Source organism: Notothenia coriiceps, unplaced genomic scaffold (assembly GCF_000735185.1).
Source record: "Notothenia coriiceps isolate Sejong01 unplaced genomic scaffold, NC01 NC01_scaffold00000490, whole genome shotgun sequence".
NCBI lineage: Eukaryota > Metazoa > Chordata > Actinopteri > Perciformes > Nototheniidae > Notothenia > Notothenia coriiceps.
In genome coordinates this window covers 99,057-115,075 of record NW_011333191.1, presented here as the reverse complement: position 1 = coordinate 115,075, position 16,019 = coordinate 99,057, and the positions used below count along the sequence as shown (strand labels likewise).

At 39.8% G+C, this 16,019-nt stretch overlaps 2 protein-coding genes and 1 long non-coding RNA gene across 3 annotated transcripts in view; 2 read left to right on the top strand and 1 right to left on the bottom strand.

Annotated features, from left to right (window-relative positions):
* The first annotated feature begins 2,648 nt into the window (after positions 1-2,648).
* On the top strand, positions 2,649-6,790 carry prdm12b (PR domain containing 12b). The gene is made up of 5 exons (XM_010780533.1): positions 2,649-2,983; positions 4,359-4,549; positions 4,923-5,078; positions 5,320-5,431; positions 5,884-6,790. The coding sequence occupies exons 1-5, from the start codon at positions 2,767-2,769 to the stop codon at positions 6,318-6,320; spliced, it is 1,113 nt and encodes a 370-aa protein (XP_010778835.1). The 5' UTR covers positions 2,649-2,766; the 3' UTR covers positions 6,321-6,790.
* Positions 6,791-7,373: 583 nt separating this feature from the next.
* Positions 7,374-8,898, bottom strand: LOC104953574 (uncharacterized). The gene is made up of 3 exons (XR_799241.1): positions 8,795-8,898; positions 8,213-8,302; positions 7,374-8,130 (listed from the first exon to the last, which is right to left on the bottom strand). It is a non-coding gene; the product is annotated as an uncharacterized lncRNA (long non-coding RNA).
* Positions 8,899-10,304: 1,406 nt separating this feature from the next.
* The window catches only part of fbxw5 (F-box and WD repeat domain containing 5), a 12,536-nt gene continuing 6,821 nt past the window's right edge, over positions 10,305-16,019 (top strand). Inside the window, exons 1-5 of the mRNA XM_010780498.1 lie at positions 10,305-10,404; positions 12,020-12,215; positions 12,330-12,487; positions 12,608-12,791; positions 12,930-13,078. Of these exons, the coding sequence (XP_010778800.1) occupies positions 12,029-12,215; positions 12,330-12,487; positions 12,608-12,791; positions 12,930-13,078 (678 nt within the window). The 5' untranslated portion in view covers positions 10,305-10,404; positions 12,020-12,028. The remainder of the gene's footprint in view (positions 10,405-12,019; positions 12,216-12,329; positions 12,488-12,607; positions 12,792-12,929; positions 13,079-16,019) is intronic.

Genomic DNA, 16,019 nt, shown 5'->3' with positions numbered 1-16,019 from the left:
GTGATTTATATTAATATTCATGTGCAAATATCACTAATGTTGCAGCTCATAAAGGTCAACTAATTGAAATGTATAACATGAAATCATGATTTATTAGCTGATTATTTGTATTATTTATATTTTGAATTGGCAAAGTAAGTAGTTGGATAATTGAGGAGAGACATATACGGTTAATATAAAATAAAATGTTAAATAAATGACATGTTCCTCAGATTTGTCCATAAACACAGTACTCACACAGAATGAAATGCATGTGGAGTGAGATGTTCGTGCACTGAGTTATAATGTTTATAATGCAGAGGATGAATCCGTTTTTGTATTCAATATTTAAGGCTTAACAATTTTAAAACGTTTTTCTTGCTGTGTAAATTAAGGTACACAGCTCCCTCAAATCAGGCAGGTGTCCCTTCTCTCCAACAACAGAGGGGGGAGGAAAGGCTCTTTTGGGGGGGGNGGGGACTTCCAGCACCTCACTCACCTTTGCAACAGATGAGCTGATCCTGCACAGTGAAGGACACCTTAATCTGCTTTTAATGAGTGTGTGTGTGTGTGTGTGTGTGTGTGTGTGTGTGTGTGTGTGTGCGCGTGCGCGCGCGCTCGCATGCGTGCTTCACTGATCCATAATGTGACAAAGACTATTTTTTTGCCACGTGTTTAATGTTTTCATGTTTTTTTTATACTTTAAAAAAAAGAAAATGGTGTTACTTTATTATTTCTAAAGCGTCACAAACTTTATTTTTTTAAAGCAAAATCTCAAGATAATCTCAGATTTGTATTTAGTTATTTTGAATTTTATATTCAAAGCCGTCTTTTATTGTCAGTTATTTGGTCATTAAAGCTTAAACGTTCACATGTATTATTTAAACATGACCGAGTCTTTTTTCTCCCTTTATTATTCTCCCCTGATAAGCGTTAAATTCTCCTTTTTATCTACAAACAAATGATTTTCTTTGATAGGTTTCCCACAAGCTCTTTGAAATAAAACAATTACCGCATTCTTTGTGCAATAATTGTCAATCATCCACATTAAATTGATAAGCTTTAAATGGACAGAATAATAGCTTAAATAGTTTTACAATGGAACAGCTAAGCAGGATGATTTGCTATTGCTGACATGCCCGCGGCTTTACCAGCTCCACATAATGCCATAGGTTAATGCATAAATAAGCAAATCAAATCCATGCGTTACCCCAATTCAATTCATTTAATTCCTCTTTAATAAAGAAGCGGCCCCACCCCCTGTCCCCCGCCATTTACCTCGGATTTGTGCGATGAATGCTATAAATGTAAATCAATCTAGATGAGAAAGAATCCCATTGAAAGAGCAGAGAAATTTCATCTGGGAAAAGGAGACAAATGTAGGAGGGGCCCGCTCATAAAAAGCAGCTGTTTCACAGTAATCTTTTTTCGTGCCCTGTCACTCACCTTGCCTTTTCACTATCTCCCCAGCTCAAAAAACCCCTCCGCTATTGTATTTAGTTGCCATATCTTCTTTCCCATTACATTATAATCCATATTCGTCCAGAGAGGGAGAAAGAAAGAGAGAGCACAACTTGCCCATTTCTCGGACAATCCCCTTGTAGTTGTTGGAGTGAAAAGAGGAGTGCATGGATGTCAAATTGCCCTCAAAACACCATGAAAGATTGATTTGCAGCACTTTTCAGGGGCCTGACATTACTTGGAGGGGAGCTGAATAGGGAACCTGTGAGCCGGGGATGGAATAAAGATGTCCTCTCTGCTGGAAAAGAAGCAAAACTGCCCATTTAGCCCCAGTCCATCAAGCCCGAAAAATAGGCAAGAGAGGAAAAAACACAGAAGACTGTGACTATAGAGAAGAAAAGGGCCGTATATACTCATCTAAACGTTGTCACAATACCGAGGGGGCTCCGAACATCCATGAATATTAAACCGCTTACCTCAACAAGGGCTTGAAAAAGTGAACCACGTCAAAGCAGCTTTGCATTTTTTGCTTGCGAACAATGCTGTAAGAAAAAACTCCACGTCGAGCTTGTTTCTATTCTTGTTATTCCCGCGCTAACTCCTCACAAAAAAATAATAATATTACCACCACATGAATACCAAATGCATGAGAAAAAAATGGGTGAGCAACTCCCAGACTCAATTACCCACTTCTGCGGGCAGAACAACTTAAACCATCAATTAAACTTTCAGAAAACCTGCTTTTATAATCTTCTGAAACTTTGTTATTTTAAAATGTTGTACAAGTTTTTTAATTCATATTCCATATATGAGCAACCTGTTGGTTTTTTTTGCACTATGATCTATTTTTGCAACACTAGGCTTTTTTTTTAGCACTAAACTTTACATTTTCTGATCTTAAACATAATTTAAAACGCATTTATTATCATTTTACGCAATTATGATACATTTGCAGCTATCAAAAAAACCTCGCTTTAATTTAAATGATTATGCATTAAGTGCAGACAATGACTAAAATAACGTGTGGCCCCTCTTATTGGTTGTCTGCTGTGTGTTTCAGTGTCTCTGCATGGTGCGCTGCAGCGGGCAGGTCCTCCTGGTGATGGGTGTGTCATTAATAAGTAATTAGACAGGGGTCACACCAGCCACTTATATAAAGGGACCCTCACAGCCTGCAGGGCAGCTCTACGCACAGACAGTCTGCAGCACAAGGACGCACTGAGGAGCAGCTCTCAGTGTCCAACTCTTCTCCTATACTCCTTTTGCTTCTTTTTCTCCACTTGCAGCTGTTTTTATTTTAGGGGGCTTTCTTTTTTGATTTGCAACATGGGCTCCGTATTACCCGCAGACGCTTTGGCACTCAAGTCTGGATTTAAGTGTCCTAGCCGCTCGCTGTCAGACGTTATCACCTCGGACATCCTGCACAGCTTCCTGTACGGCAGGTGGAGGAACGTGCTGGGAGAACACCTGGCGGAGGAGCGGCACAGCAGCAGCCCCAAGACCGCGTTCACCGCCGAGGTGCTGGCACAGTCCTTCGTCGGAGGTAGGCTGACATTCTGCTTTATTATGGGGCTATTTTCATACATGTAAATTCTGTTGTATCATACTGTTGTGCATGTTTGGGCCTTTTAATTGCATGTTTGCTGCCTAATTTAAGCATATATATTTTTTTCATTTAATGTGTTTTTTATGGAAATAAAAAATATGATTTAATTTTTTCTTTTTTTGTGTCCCCTGCAATTTCCGAAAAAGTGAATCACTGAACTCCATAAGGACTTTTTTTGTAATTACAATTACAGCCACATTTGTTTTTTTCCCCCATTTAATAATAATAATTGAACTTCAAAAAAATCCCACATCCTGCAGAGACACTAAAATAAACTTCCCTTTCTGTCCCAAACATTTATTAACCAAAGTTTTTCCCACTAACTTGTTGCTGCTTTTCTGCATTTTCTCTCAGTTTACTGCTTTTATTTCGACCCATTAAACGCGTTAACCCTATAGAGCTCTGCTCCTCGCGTTTAGAGGCTTGTTAGGCGTGTAACTGCCGCTGATTGAAAGACGCAGGGCATTAAATTCATTTGGTTAACTTTGTGCTTGACCTGGGAAAGTTTCCACTTAAACCTCGAGGAGAGAAAGGTTTCTTTTCTTTGAGATGTCCCGGGTTTTTATCCCGCATTCATCAATCTCCGGACAGTCTCTTTTCCTCTCTTGGCAGCTATGGGGCTCCGGAGCTTTTCTCTTTCTCTCTCCTTAAAAGATTTGCTGTTCCTCGCATAATGCACCGTGAAGGCTAAATCTAATGCTATTCATTGCATGTCAACCATCTAATCGCCTTTCCATTTTTTTGTTGCCGACATTCCTGAGTCTTTTAAACAAGTCCTAGTTTCTTTCAGCGCAAATTTATTGCTACAAAGTTCTTAAAAGGATAATGAATTTGGAATTAGCCGTTTCTTTTCCAGTAAACTTTAATGAATATCACATCTGAAGCATGACAAATTGTTGGACCCTGGGCAATAGAGGACCATTTAACCCCTGCTCGGCTCGGCTCACAGAAAAAAAATCTTTGATTTTGACATTAAAGAACCGCACGGTTTTTTCTTTTCTCCCTTTCTGGTGCGGATGAAAATGCTTTCCTATGGAGTTTTTCTGCACAACAAAAAGTTTCAATTCAACCAGATAATCGAATTAAACGGAGGATAAGGTGTAGCTTAATATTTCGTGACTAAAATAAGATCCAGTCCATTTTCTGCTTTCAGGACTTTTTCAGCAATCCTGTTTCATGAGATCCTGCTGAACAGTTTAGTCTCCTGGAGCTGCATTTTTGCGCAGTATTACTCGGGCATTAAAACAGATATAATGTTTTCTGACATGTTTCCCTTTTGCATGCTAACCTTTCTTCTTTCTTCTTTGTGCAGAGGTGCAGAAGCTGTCCAGCCTGGTGCTGCCCAGTGAGGTGATCATCGCGCAGAGCTCCATCCCAGGAGAGGGTCTGGGCATCTTCTCAAAGACCTGGATCAAAGCAGGGGCCGAGATGGGCCCGTTCACAGGGAGGGTCATATCTCCGGAGCACGTGGACCTGCTCAAGAATAACAACCTCATGTGGGAGGTGAGCAGAGAATAATGTTTTTTAATGATCCCATTTTTTAAATGGATGAATATGAGCAGAGCAATTGTCCCAACAGTGTTCAAGATTCAATCTTTTTCAGTTCAGTATAAAATCATCCAGCCAAACTTAGTTTTTATTGTATTCATTAATATTTGTTGATATTTATTTTCTTTAAAAAAAAATGGTTTCAGTAACTTAGTTTCAATTTATTTAATTTCATCCTGGAAAATAAAACATGTAGGTCCTATGTATCTTAGGCCGAGCAAAGCACAGGGGGGTCCAAGCACAGTGTTAGACCGTCCATGATCCGGAGTCTGTGTTTTATTACTTCCGCCTTATGTTGACGCTGTTTTCCTCGCTGTTGTGCGCCCAGGTGTTCAATGAAGACGGCACGGTGCGCTACTTCATCGATGCCAGTCAGGAGGACCAACGCAGCTGGATGACTTACATAAAGTGCGCAAGGAATGAGCAGGAGCAAAACCTGGAGGTGGTGCAGATCGGCAGCAGCATCTTCTACAAGGCAGTGGAGGTGAGAATAGACTTTAATTCTGTTGATCTATAAACAAGGACTCGGCCCTGTGGCGACTGAATAGGTTTTATTGACAACCAACAAGTATGTAAATATCTTTTAGAGCAGCGCCGCCTGTTGGCCCAAATGAAAATGGATTATGTGATTTCTGTAGTTTGGCATCTTTGGTCGTATGGTTGCACCAGAGAAGCAACTTTAAATCACATATTTATTGGCTGACCTTTTTCCCTGTTTTTCTCAGACTATCCCACCGGACCAGGAGCTTCTTGTCTGGTACGGAAACACCCTCAACACATTCCTTGGAATCCCTGGAGTTCCGGGAATAGATGAGGAACACCTGAAGAAAGCCAGAGGTGAGTCATTTGATGTAACAATGTTAAGGGTTACAGCTTTTTGTATCTGTTCATGGTCAACATAGGCTACATGAGCCAGTTTATATCATTGTGGTTAGGTTCTGATACATTGCTTTTATTATTTCTTAGATTAAAAACACACGGATAGATAGATAGATAGATAGATAGATAGATATAGATATAGATAGATAGATTTATTTATCCGAAGTTGGGAAATAGTTTTTTCACAACAGCATTTTGACAATCACTTATAATAAAAAAAGTAAGAAAAACACATTTTAAATGTAAAAACTAAAAACAGATATTTTTTTCAGAAGAAAATATATTCAAGAGAGTATCTACACACTATAAAATATACAGAATAAAATAGAAAATAAAACACTGTAACTAAGCAGCCCAAATCTGAGCCAAACTTTAAACTAATCCTCCCCCCTTTGTGTCTCCTCTCTCAGATGAGGCCCACCCCTGTGACGGCCCTGCCTCGTGCTCCCCTCCAGCCCTTACCACCACAGTAGGTCGCATGCGCTGCGTCATCTGCCACCGTGGCTTCAACTCCCGCAGCAACCTGCGCTCTCACATGCGCATTCACACGCTAGACAAGCCCTTCGTCTGCCGCTTCTGCAACCGCCGCTTCAGCCAGTCCTCCACGCTCCGGAACCACGTGCGCCTGCACACCGGCGAGCGGCCCTACAAGTGCCACGTGTGTCAGAGCGCGTACTCCCAGCTGGCAGGCCTCAGGGCGCACCAGAAGAGCGCGCGGCATAAACCGATGGCACACGCGGCAGAGATGGCATCCAAAGTGTCCCCCCCTCCCCAGCAGATGTCGGTCATGTCCCACCAGCACCAGATGCCCCCCATGGTGCACCACATCCCCACCATGGTGCTATGATGACAGGAACATGGAGGGGACAGACAGGCAACGCTGCACTTTAGACGAGGGGAGAAGTAAAGGACCCGGATGATGAGACAGGCCTTCATAAGGAACTGAACTGATGTGATAAAGCATCTCACAAAGACATTAATATGTTGCCTTTTTGTATTGCTTATAGTGATGATGCTGAAGTGCAACTCTAAAGATTTTTCAAAACATGTTGTTTACTGTGTAATCTTTAAACAAAGTGTCATATATCACTGTCATATTTACACTGTGTTTATTCTGCGTCACATCCTCACCAGCTCAGGTGAAACACAGTCAGAGGTTTGTACAGCGAGTAGAATCCAGTGTACATTGTTTCAGCCGCATCCACACACTGTAAACTGAGATTGTCACTTTAAACTTGCACAGACTGTATACTATACTGTTGTGTAATCGTACGATTGTATAGTATGCTACTGTACATGTGAATGTAAATACATTTGTGCTCCCTTCTATTCTAAATAAATATGATATGATATTACAACATTTTGTTTACTTCTCTTTCATGTGGTTGACAGTGATTTATCTGATATTCTGAACAATCTGTGCTTATTGTATTAGCTTTAAAGTGTCTTTACTGTAGGCTATTTTTATTATATGCACACTTGGCTCGACCAAAAATCGTTTATAAATGTGCTATATAAATAAAACTTGATTTGATTTGATTTATAATAGTATGAGATGAACAAAATATAGCTGTCCATAATATAGCATAGTGTAGTTTAATTAAATGCACTTTCAAAGATAAAATACCATTTAAGAGGAAAGAGTCCATCACTTAAACACTTCTTTTATAAGTGCACTTTTTGACATGAAACAATCATTCTGAATGATTGTAATTCTGAATGTATTAACCCTATAGAGTGGCAACTTGTCCTGTACAGAAGTGATTTCTCGAAATTAAATGTTAACCTTATTTTTGGCAGGTGTTGTTATGTTATGCTGAGTCTTGGTGCATGTGTTTTTAATGTATTTATTAAACTGTAAAATGGCCCAAAGACTATAAACAGATAGACATAAAGACTATTTTACTTCCAGCTTAAAACATTTAATTGATAATAAGGGAAAGCATTTTTTGAAATATATGTCTATCATCGTTTTTTCTTAAATGTGTTTTTTTTATCATACACTTTATGAGCAGTTGTAAATGGTGGACCATATTGTGTACTCCAACTTAGTGATTTAGTAAGTTCCGTATTATGAGCTAGTGAGTGAAAACATGTTTTGAATATTATTCAAATATAACATCTTATTATTAAATGAACCAGTTTTCTGTCTCTCTTCAGGCAACAGGTAGTTGCAGATCCTTTTTCTTCCACACGATAGCGCCAGATACCCAGGAAAAAATAGTCTTGAGCGAAAAGTGTGCTTTTCCTGCAGAATCAATGTACGGACACTTTAATAACACATAATGTTTATATTGATACATGATCTTTACAACCATTTATTTATGTGACTGGATGTATTTTCTGTGCTGACCACATTGCATTTCTCCCATATAAATGTTGTGTACATACAGTACATGTTAACCTTTGAGCCACTGCTGAACTTGTCTGCTGTCAGACATTACCCAACTTCCCAACAAGGAGTTTTCAGGACAAGTCATCATTAAAACAAGAACAGAGCAACACAGATCAACATGCTGCAAATACTGTATATACATTTAATAAATAAATAAAATGGAGGACAACGGTGGGCTTCTCCTCTGCCCAGAGGGATTAGGAAGGATTTTGACTGGATGTTTTTCCATCACTGGAGACTGTCCACACGTTCTGCTCATCACCTTGAAGAACACCAGACAGTTTAGACCATCTACATGAATACTTATTTCAAAAATGGTACCATATCACCCAAACTAAAAGCACCTTTATCCTGGTATAGACATCCTGCTGTAGTCCTGTCCTTCTTTGGAGAACCACAGCAAGAAGCTACCATCTCAGAGGCATTGCGCAGAACTGAAGGAAGACAATGTGTAGCAGACATTAATTATTCTTTTATCTGTTTGTAGTATCCGCCACACTGCTGGTGAGATGATGTTGTGGCAGGTAACCTGACTCCACCCCTATCAGGTTAAACATGCTCCATTTTACTATAGCATACTATGTTTGTTTAGGTTATTCATTGATTCAAAGATGTATAGTCTTCTTTGTCAAATGCACATCAGTTAGTGTAGTTGGAAATGCAAACATTAAATCCCAGGCTCCTCCAACAATTTTAACTAAAGTGAAGACATCAAAAATAAATAAAAAATTGCGAGAGACATAATGTTGAAAGTAAAGTGCAGAGGATTAAAATCTAAAATAGAGTAAGATTAAAAAAGAGGAATTAAGGCTTTATTCAAATGGTTCCTCACCAAAATAATAATGCTGTATATGTATCTCATCACAAAGAATTTCTTTTAGGAAGCATGTTGCCATAAAATTGTATTATGATGTTTTAATACTCACCGGAGAACAGCAGTCATAGCATGGCTCCACGTTGTGTTATTCCTTACCAGTGTGTCTTGAAGTCATCTGCTTCCTTGTGGTCAGTGTAATGATGTGTCTGCACTGACATGCACTATAAGACAATGACACAGCATTTCTGCCCCACACTGGTACTCAAGGTCACCACATAGATACAGGAAGTATAGTATTACTTATGTTTCCCTTGCACATTCACTTCAAAGACATGACAATGAGGAATAAAGGAGGTAATGCACTGGCAGTAAGATAAGAACAGACAATGATGAGGGATCTTTTCATCCTAAGTGTAACACAAATAACAAGTCATATGTCTATCATGAGCATTTGGTTGTGATAACAACTGCAATCAAGGTACAAAGACTGGGAAGTATTGTATGTTTTATTAGATATATGAAGTGACAAAATGATTGTGTCATTTTAAAGTCAAAAATAAAGTATGGGCTTCTTATTTCTCAATTTGTAATCTTCACCATTTCCAGATAAAGCTAAGAGGTTGTAAAAATAAAGGAAACAAATGTCATTTTTTCAAAATGTGAAGAATAAGTGGTCCTTGGTCTTGGAATGACCTTCAATCACCCCTCAAACTGACGGCACTTGTCTCGATAGCATGTTTTAAATTGAAGTCTGAAATCCTTACCACCAGCTGCTCTTGCAGTAATAAGTAGTGCACCTTTCTTACTGTCCTAATGTGCACAATGTAGTTACTGCTTTTTCTTAGCTATGTTATCTGTATTTTATATGTTTGTGTTATGTGTAACGTTGCTGCCTTCTTGGTCAGGTCAGCATTGCAAATGAGATATTATCTCAATGTTTTTATCTGGTTAAATAAAAAATAAAATAATAAGTTAGGAAATGAACAGAGGTAAACAATACTCGGATATTTAAGGTAGAAGTAACAATACCACAGTTAGTCATGCTATACCATTTGGAAGAATGTATTGTATTTACATCAAAGTAAACCTTTTTTTCTTTCAGAATGATTAATTTCAGAGCAGCATATTAGCCTATATTATTGGATGATGATGATTAATGCATGTACATCACTTTAGTGTTGCAGCTGGTAAAGGTGAAGCCAGTTTTTAATGATTTAAACATGTGCAATATTTGCTTCTGAGACGTAGAGGTGTTGAAGTATTTAGTAAGCTTCACGTTTCATAAACAATGTCAGGGTAAGGGCTTAATGGTTTCATAGAGCAGTATGAAAATCAGGAAATACTTTAATATAGACATTGTAATAAAACAAGTTAAGTTAAATATAATAACGACAATGTTGTTGTTATTTTTTTAGTAAAGAAATACAAAAAATGGACAAAATAAATAATGAATAGAAAATAAAAAAACTAGCAAAAGGACAACATAATGAGAAATAATCTTCCAGAAGGATTGCACACTGTTCTATTCTTTTCTAAAACGGTAGTAAATCAGGGATAGATTGATTTGGCCTTGTTGGCGCGATGATGTTGTGATCTGTCGGTAGAGTCTGATTCCGGTCGATTCACCGCTGCTGTGGAGGATTGTTGTCATTTTTCTGTGGCTAGCCTTTACTGCTAGCTATCCGTTTGATTTCTCTCCAACATACTTTGTTCCAGCAGGTGGGTCATAGTTTATGTCAACAACTTTGTACTGAGCCAAGCTTATTTACAACTGCAAAGAAAGCATCTGTTTGTGAAAGTAACCGCGAGTTCCCAGAAATAAATGTCGTAGTTATAAGTTGAAAACAAATGTCAGCTAACAGCTAGTTAGCTAGCTTAGCTTAACTTTAGCTGGATTGACATTTCTGGTTAGCATAGCTATACATTAATCTGTTCACGGATTTTGCTGAACAAACAGAATGGCAGCTAAATGTCAGATTTGTAGCTAGTTAATGTGTCGTAGGACAGTATGAATGCCGGGCAGTTTATTATCAGTGTAAACACAGTAACTTGTTAGGAGTTTTACGCACAGTGAAAGCAAATGTCCATGTTAGGTCATCTTCAAACGACGGGTTGTTTATCCAGAGAAGAGCTGCATTCATTTAGAAGGAGGAAGACGACAGTACTGGTTGATTGTGATTAAGTGTATTAGCTTGAAACCCCTTTTTTTTAGCTCGTTATTGAGGAAATGCCACGCTAGCATGGCTCGGTCCCATTCTGCTTTTGTACATAAACGCCTTCTTTATGCTTCCCTTTTTCTATCAATCAATCAATCAATCAATGTTTATTTATATAGCCCAATATCATAAATGTTACATTTGTCTCAGTGGACTTCACAGTTCGTACAGAATATCAGTATGACAATACGACACTCTGTCCTTAGACCCTCACATCCTACAAGGAAAAACTTCCGGAGAAAACCCACAGTTTGAAGGGGAAAATGGGAGAAACCTCAGGGAGAGCAACAGAGGAGGGATCCCTCTCCCATGACGGACAGACATGCAATAGATGCCGTGTGTAAATTGAAAATATAATAAATGTGCAACATAGGCAGCTCTGAGTAAAAAATTACACGGTAAGAGGCCATTATGGAGTATCTGTAAATGTACTGACTTGCCAAACATGATGGTGATAGCTTTATCGAGCTGCTCTGACAGCAGGAGAACTGTTTGGCTGAACACAGATCAGTGCTGGCTTTGTATTGTAACACAAACCAGAGGGACAGCTCCCAGCTGCCAGGCTCAAATTAGTCTCCTGAGAGGGGGAGGGGGCTGCAGTTATTTAAGGGTGCAGTGGGCAAAATAATATGAAAATGATTATACCTATGCTATGCAGTTTCAGAGTTTCTCTTCTCAATTCTTTCCTCAGTTTATAGTAGTTCTGCAAAAAAATTTTTTAAATCGATTATATGGAAATCAGAAGATTCTACATCTTCCAGATAAGAAGTTTTCAATCGTTCATTCAGACATGTACCCCTTACAATATCCACGAGTATTCTGGGGACCCCCTTCTTGTTTGTACCTTGGAATAATTTGATATAGGTTTTTATAAATACTTATACCACTTATACAAAAAAAGGAAAAACATGTATTTATAACATGACATTTGAAATAAATCAACACATTTTTGTTATTTTTAAGATATCAAATACATATCTGGCTGAGTTTTTAAGTAAAATATTACACAAACATCTACAAATGTTTAATTGAATTGAATGTTAAAGCAATAAAACTTAATATTTTTGAACAAGGTGTGTGTGTGTGTGTGTGTGTGTGTGTGTGTGTGTGGTTCACAGGATGTTAGGATGGAGTGTGGGCCAGTTCTGCCGGACAGCCTGGTGTTGGAGATCTTCCTGCGTCTGCCCCATGAAGCCGTGCTGAGCGCTGGTCTGGTCTGCAGACAGTGGCTGGCCGTCTCCAGAGATGAGTTCCTGTGGAGGGAGCTGTTCTACAGCTTCTACCGCATACCTCGCTCTGTACCTCGACACCCAGGTAAATAATCAAAGTCACTGAAGAAGTCAAAACAAAAGTCACTGAGAACAGCTTCGTTGATCAATTCTTGGACTGTTTACAACTTTAAATATCCCCTTATCTTCCTTTGCTCAGCATCGGTGTCATGGTACAGGGAGTTCAAGCGTTTGTTTGACTGCATCCCCTGTGTGGAGGTTCAGACGCTGGTAGAGCACACTGACCAAGTCCTCCACCTGGCCTTCTCTCACCGGGGTCACCGCTTCTCCTCCTGCTCCAAAGACTGCACCGTTAAGGTAGGCATTAAACCATTATTCAGGTTACTTTTATTGCAAATCTTATTTTCTGGATTATTTGAAGGATAAACATCCCCTCTCTTTTCTTTCTTATCCTGTCCTCTGGCTTCCTGTGTGCAGCTATGGGACACAGAGCGGCCAGATGGAAATATCTCCATGGTGCACAGCTCCAGCATGCGGCAATTCAACTGGGGCTACACCCAGTTCTCCCAGTTCAATGCTGACGATACCCTGCTGCTGGTGTCCGGGGTCTACCTGGGTCCCCACCACTCCTCGTCTGGGGAAATAGCTGTCATTAGTCTGGGTAAGTACAACGGAAATACCAAAACAGTCATGCCTCGTCATTTTCTGTTGAAGTACATCTTTTATTTTTTCCCAATCATTAGTGGTAGTCTCTCCTGACCTTGTGCTTCTCCTTCTCCTCATGTCTCTTAACACACAGATAATTACACGTTGCTGTCGCGTGTGAGGAACAAGCCGTACGATGTGTTTGGCTGCTGGCTGAATGAGACCCATCTAATCTCTGGGAACCTGCACTGGATCGGCAACATGACGTCCTGCTCCGTGCTCTGGCTCAACAAAGCCTTCCAGGTGAGAACAGCAGCTACTGTCAGACACGTGAAGAAGATGAAGAATTACAGGAAAATAGTTTGGCTTGTATTTTGTGGCTGGATAATGTGATTTTGTAATTTTCTAGAGCAACTTAAAAAGCGTCACACGTTTCTCTGACACATGCTGCAATTGGTGTCTTTTTCCCACTGTTGCAAACAACATTGAATAGATATAATATTACAAATTATAAAAAATGTGGTCCTTTTTGAAACATTTCTGCTGTTTTGGTTTAACTAAGAAGCTCACCGGTTTGAAAATAAAGAAGTATGTCTTCATTCTTGAATTAAAGTGGACCTATCATGCTATATTTGAAACATATATTGGAGGGCCATACCTACGGTGGCCCTGAAGTGCAAGACACCACAGCATTTCAGAAAACAACACAGCATTTCACAAAACACAACAGCATTTCACATTGGACGGAAAGGGTATTCCTTTAGGGAGAACACTTCTTGTTTATGATTGGACAGAGCCAGCCAGAGAAGCACTGCTGTGATTGGTTGTTTTTGCTGCCAGTCAAGAAATGAAGCTTCGTGATTGGTCAACGCCCGACAGCGCAATATGTCCCAGTCTATGGTCCCAACACATCAGCCGCACACACTCAGAGCTCACAGCTCCTCATATCTGTTCAGAAACTGGACAAAAGTTAAACATGTACAAACCACAGACTGTCTATGTCATGGCGAATACAGTCGCTGCTTTATTTATGTCTGTATCATGACGTTGTTGTGAGTGTGGACGGAGCAGCTACAGGTTAGTTTAGCCTGATGGATCCGATTTCATTCAGAAAACACACATTTTAAAAGCTTTTCGCCTGCCGTCTTGTCTGCAGACTTGTCAAAAGCGTTAATCATAGTTATCTACTAACCCGTTATCAGTATGTATTACTTCGGCATCACTTTTGAACGTGTAATTACAATTAAATATCACGGTCAAATATGTCTCATTTTAGTTGTAGTTGGTATCTTCCAATAGGTTGACATGGAGGTACGCCGCCGCCCCCCTCCCAGCGTGTCTTTGTTTAAATGACAGGAGCAAACACAGCTGACAGCCGCGGTGAAACTTCGAGCGATGAGAGCAAATGGTGCGAATATTGGGGTAGTCTAAACATAAGTATTTACATGGAGGATAAGCCCTTAAAAACCATTAATTAATAAAGCATTATATTCTGTGGTTTACCCTGTCATTCAAACAAACGCTGGAGAGGGGGCGGGGGCGATCGATCTGGCTAAACTAACCTGTTAGCTGCACCGTCCACACTCACAACCAACGTCATGCAACACATATAGTAGCAGCACGACTGTATTCGCCATGACAGACAGTTCTTGTAATTTTGTTATATGTTTTAACTTTTGTCCAGTTTCTGAACAGATTTAGGAGCTTGTGAGCTCTGAGTGGTGTGCTAAAAACTAATGGCTGGATCGTGTTGGGCCAATCACGAAGCGTCATTTCTTGACTAGCGCAAAAACAACCAATCCACCGCAGTGATTCTCTGGCTGGCTCTGTTCCAATCACAAACAAGAAGTGTTCTCCCGTAAGGAATACCCTTTCCGTCCAATCTGAAATGCTGTTGCGTTTTCTTGAATGCTGTAGCGTTTTCTGAAATGCTGTGGAGTTTTCTGAAATGCGTGGCGTTTTCTGAAAGTGTGTAGCGTTTTCTGAAAATGCTGTGGCGTTTTCTGAAATGCCTGTAGAGTTTTCTGAAATGCTGTAGTCGTTTTTCTGAAATGCTGTAATGTTTTCTGAATGCTTGTAATGTTTTCTGAATGCTGTGGCGTTTTTCGAAATGAGGGTTGTTGGTTTTCTGAAATGCCTGTAACTGTTTTCTGAAATGCTGGTAAATGTTTTTCTGAAATGCTGCTAGTGTTTTCTTAATGCGTAATGTTTTCTCGAAATGCCGTGTAATGTTTTCTGAAAATGCTGTGCGTTTTCTGAAATGAGTTGTGTTTTCTGAAATGCTGTAATGTTTTCTGAAATGCTGTAATGTTTTTTCTGAAGATCTGTATGTTTCTGAATGCTGTAATGTTTTCTGAATGCTGTAATGTTTTCTGAAATGCTTGTGGCGTTTTCTGAATGTGTAGCGTTTTCTGAACATGCTGGTGGAGTTTTGGTGAAATGCTGTTGTGTTTTCTGAAAATGCTGTAGCAGTTTTCTGAAATGCTGTAGGCGTTTTCCCTGAAATGCTGTGGGAGTTTTTGTGAAATGCTGTGGCGTTTTTTGAAATGCTGTTGTGTTTTGGTGAAATGTTGTGGTGATCTGCACTTCAGGGCCCACCGTACATACCTATATAGCAACATGTCTGTGAAGTTTTTTTTCAAAATACCAAACAGATCATAGATTTTAGGCCATGCTCATTTCGCTCTATTTGGCTCTTTCCAGCCCTGTTTTTGCAAGGGCCTGATTCTGTGACGTAGCCTTTAATGCAAAATGAGCTGCAGGCTGACCACACGCTCCCCGCTGCAGGAGAGGGGAGTGTGCTCTGATCAGCTGCTGGGCGGGTCAGAAGAGGGGAGAAAAGAGATCTCCGTCCTCCGTGTTTTATTATTATATTATTATATCAAGTCGTTATAATGTTGTTTAAAGCATCAATAAATAACAAAGAAGGACTTTAACGGCACTTTTCTAAATTTTCGTCCGGAAGATTTAAACTATTAACGACATGTTGACCGGCGAAAAAGTTCTAACTGGAAACTCTGCGAAACTCTGCCGCACGGTCCCCTCGTCCTTGGAAGAGGCGGAGAGGTGGGTGTTTAACATTAATCCTATATTCACTGTAGTAAAACACCTCGATGTGGAGGGCATAGGCGGATTTTGCGGGGGGGCAGGGGGGGCATTGCATCCCCTAGTGGCTGAAATATGTTACAGCATTACTACGTCTGAAACTGTTACAATAGAAATATTTCGTATATCAATATTTTAA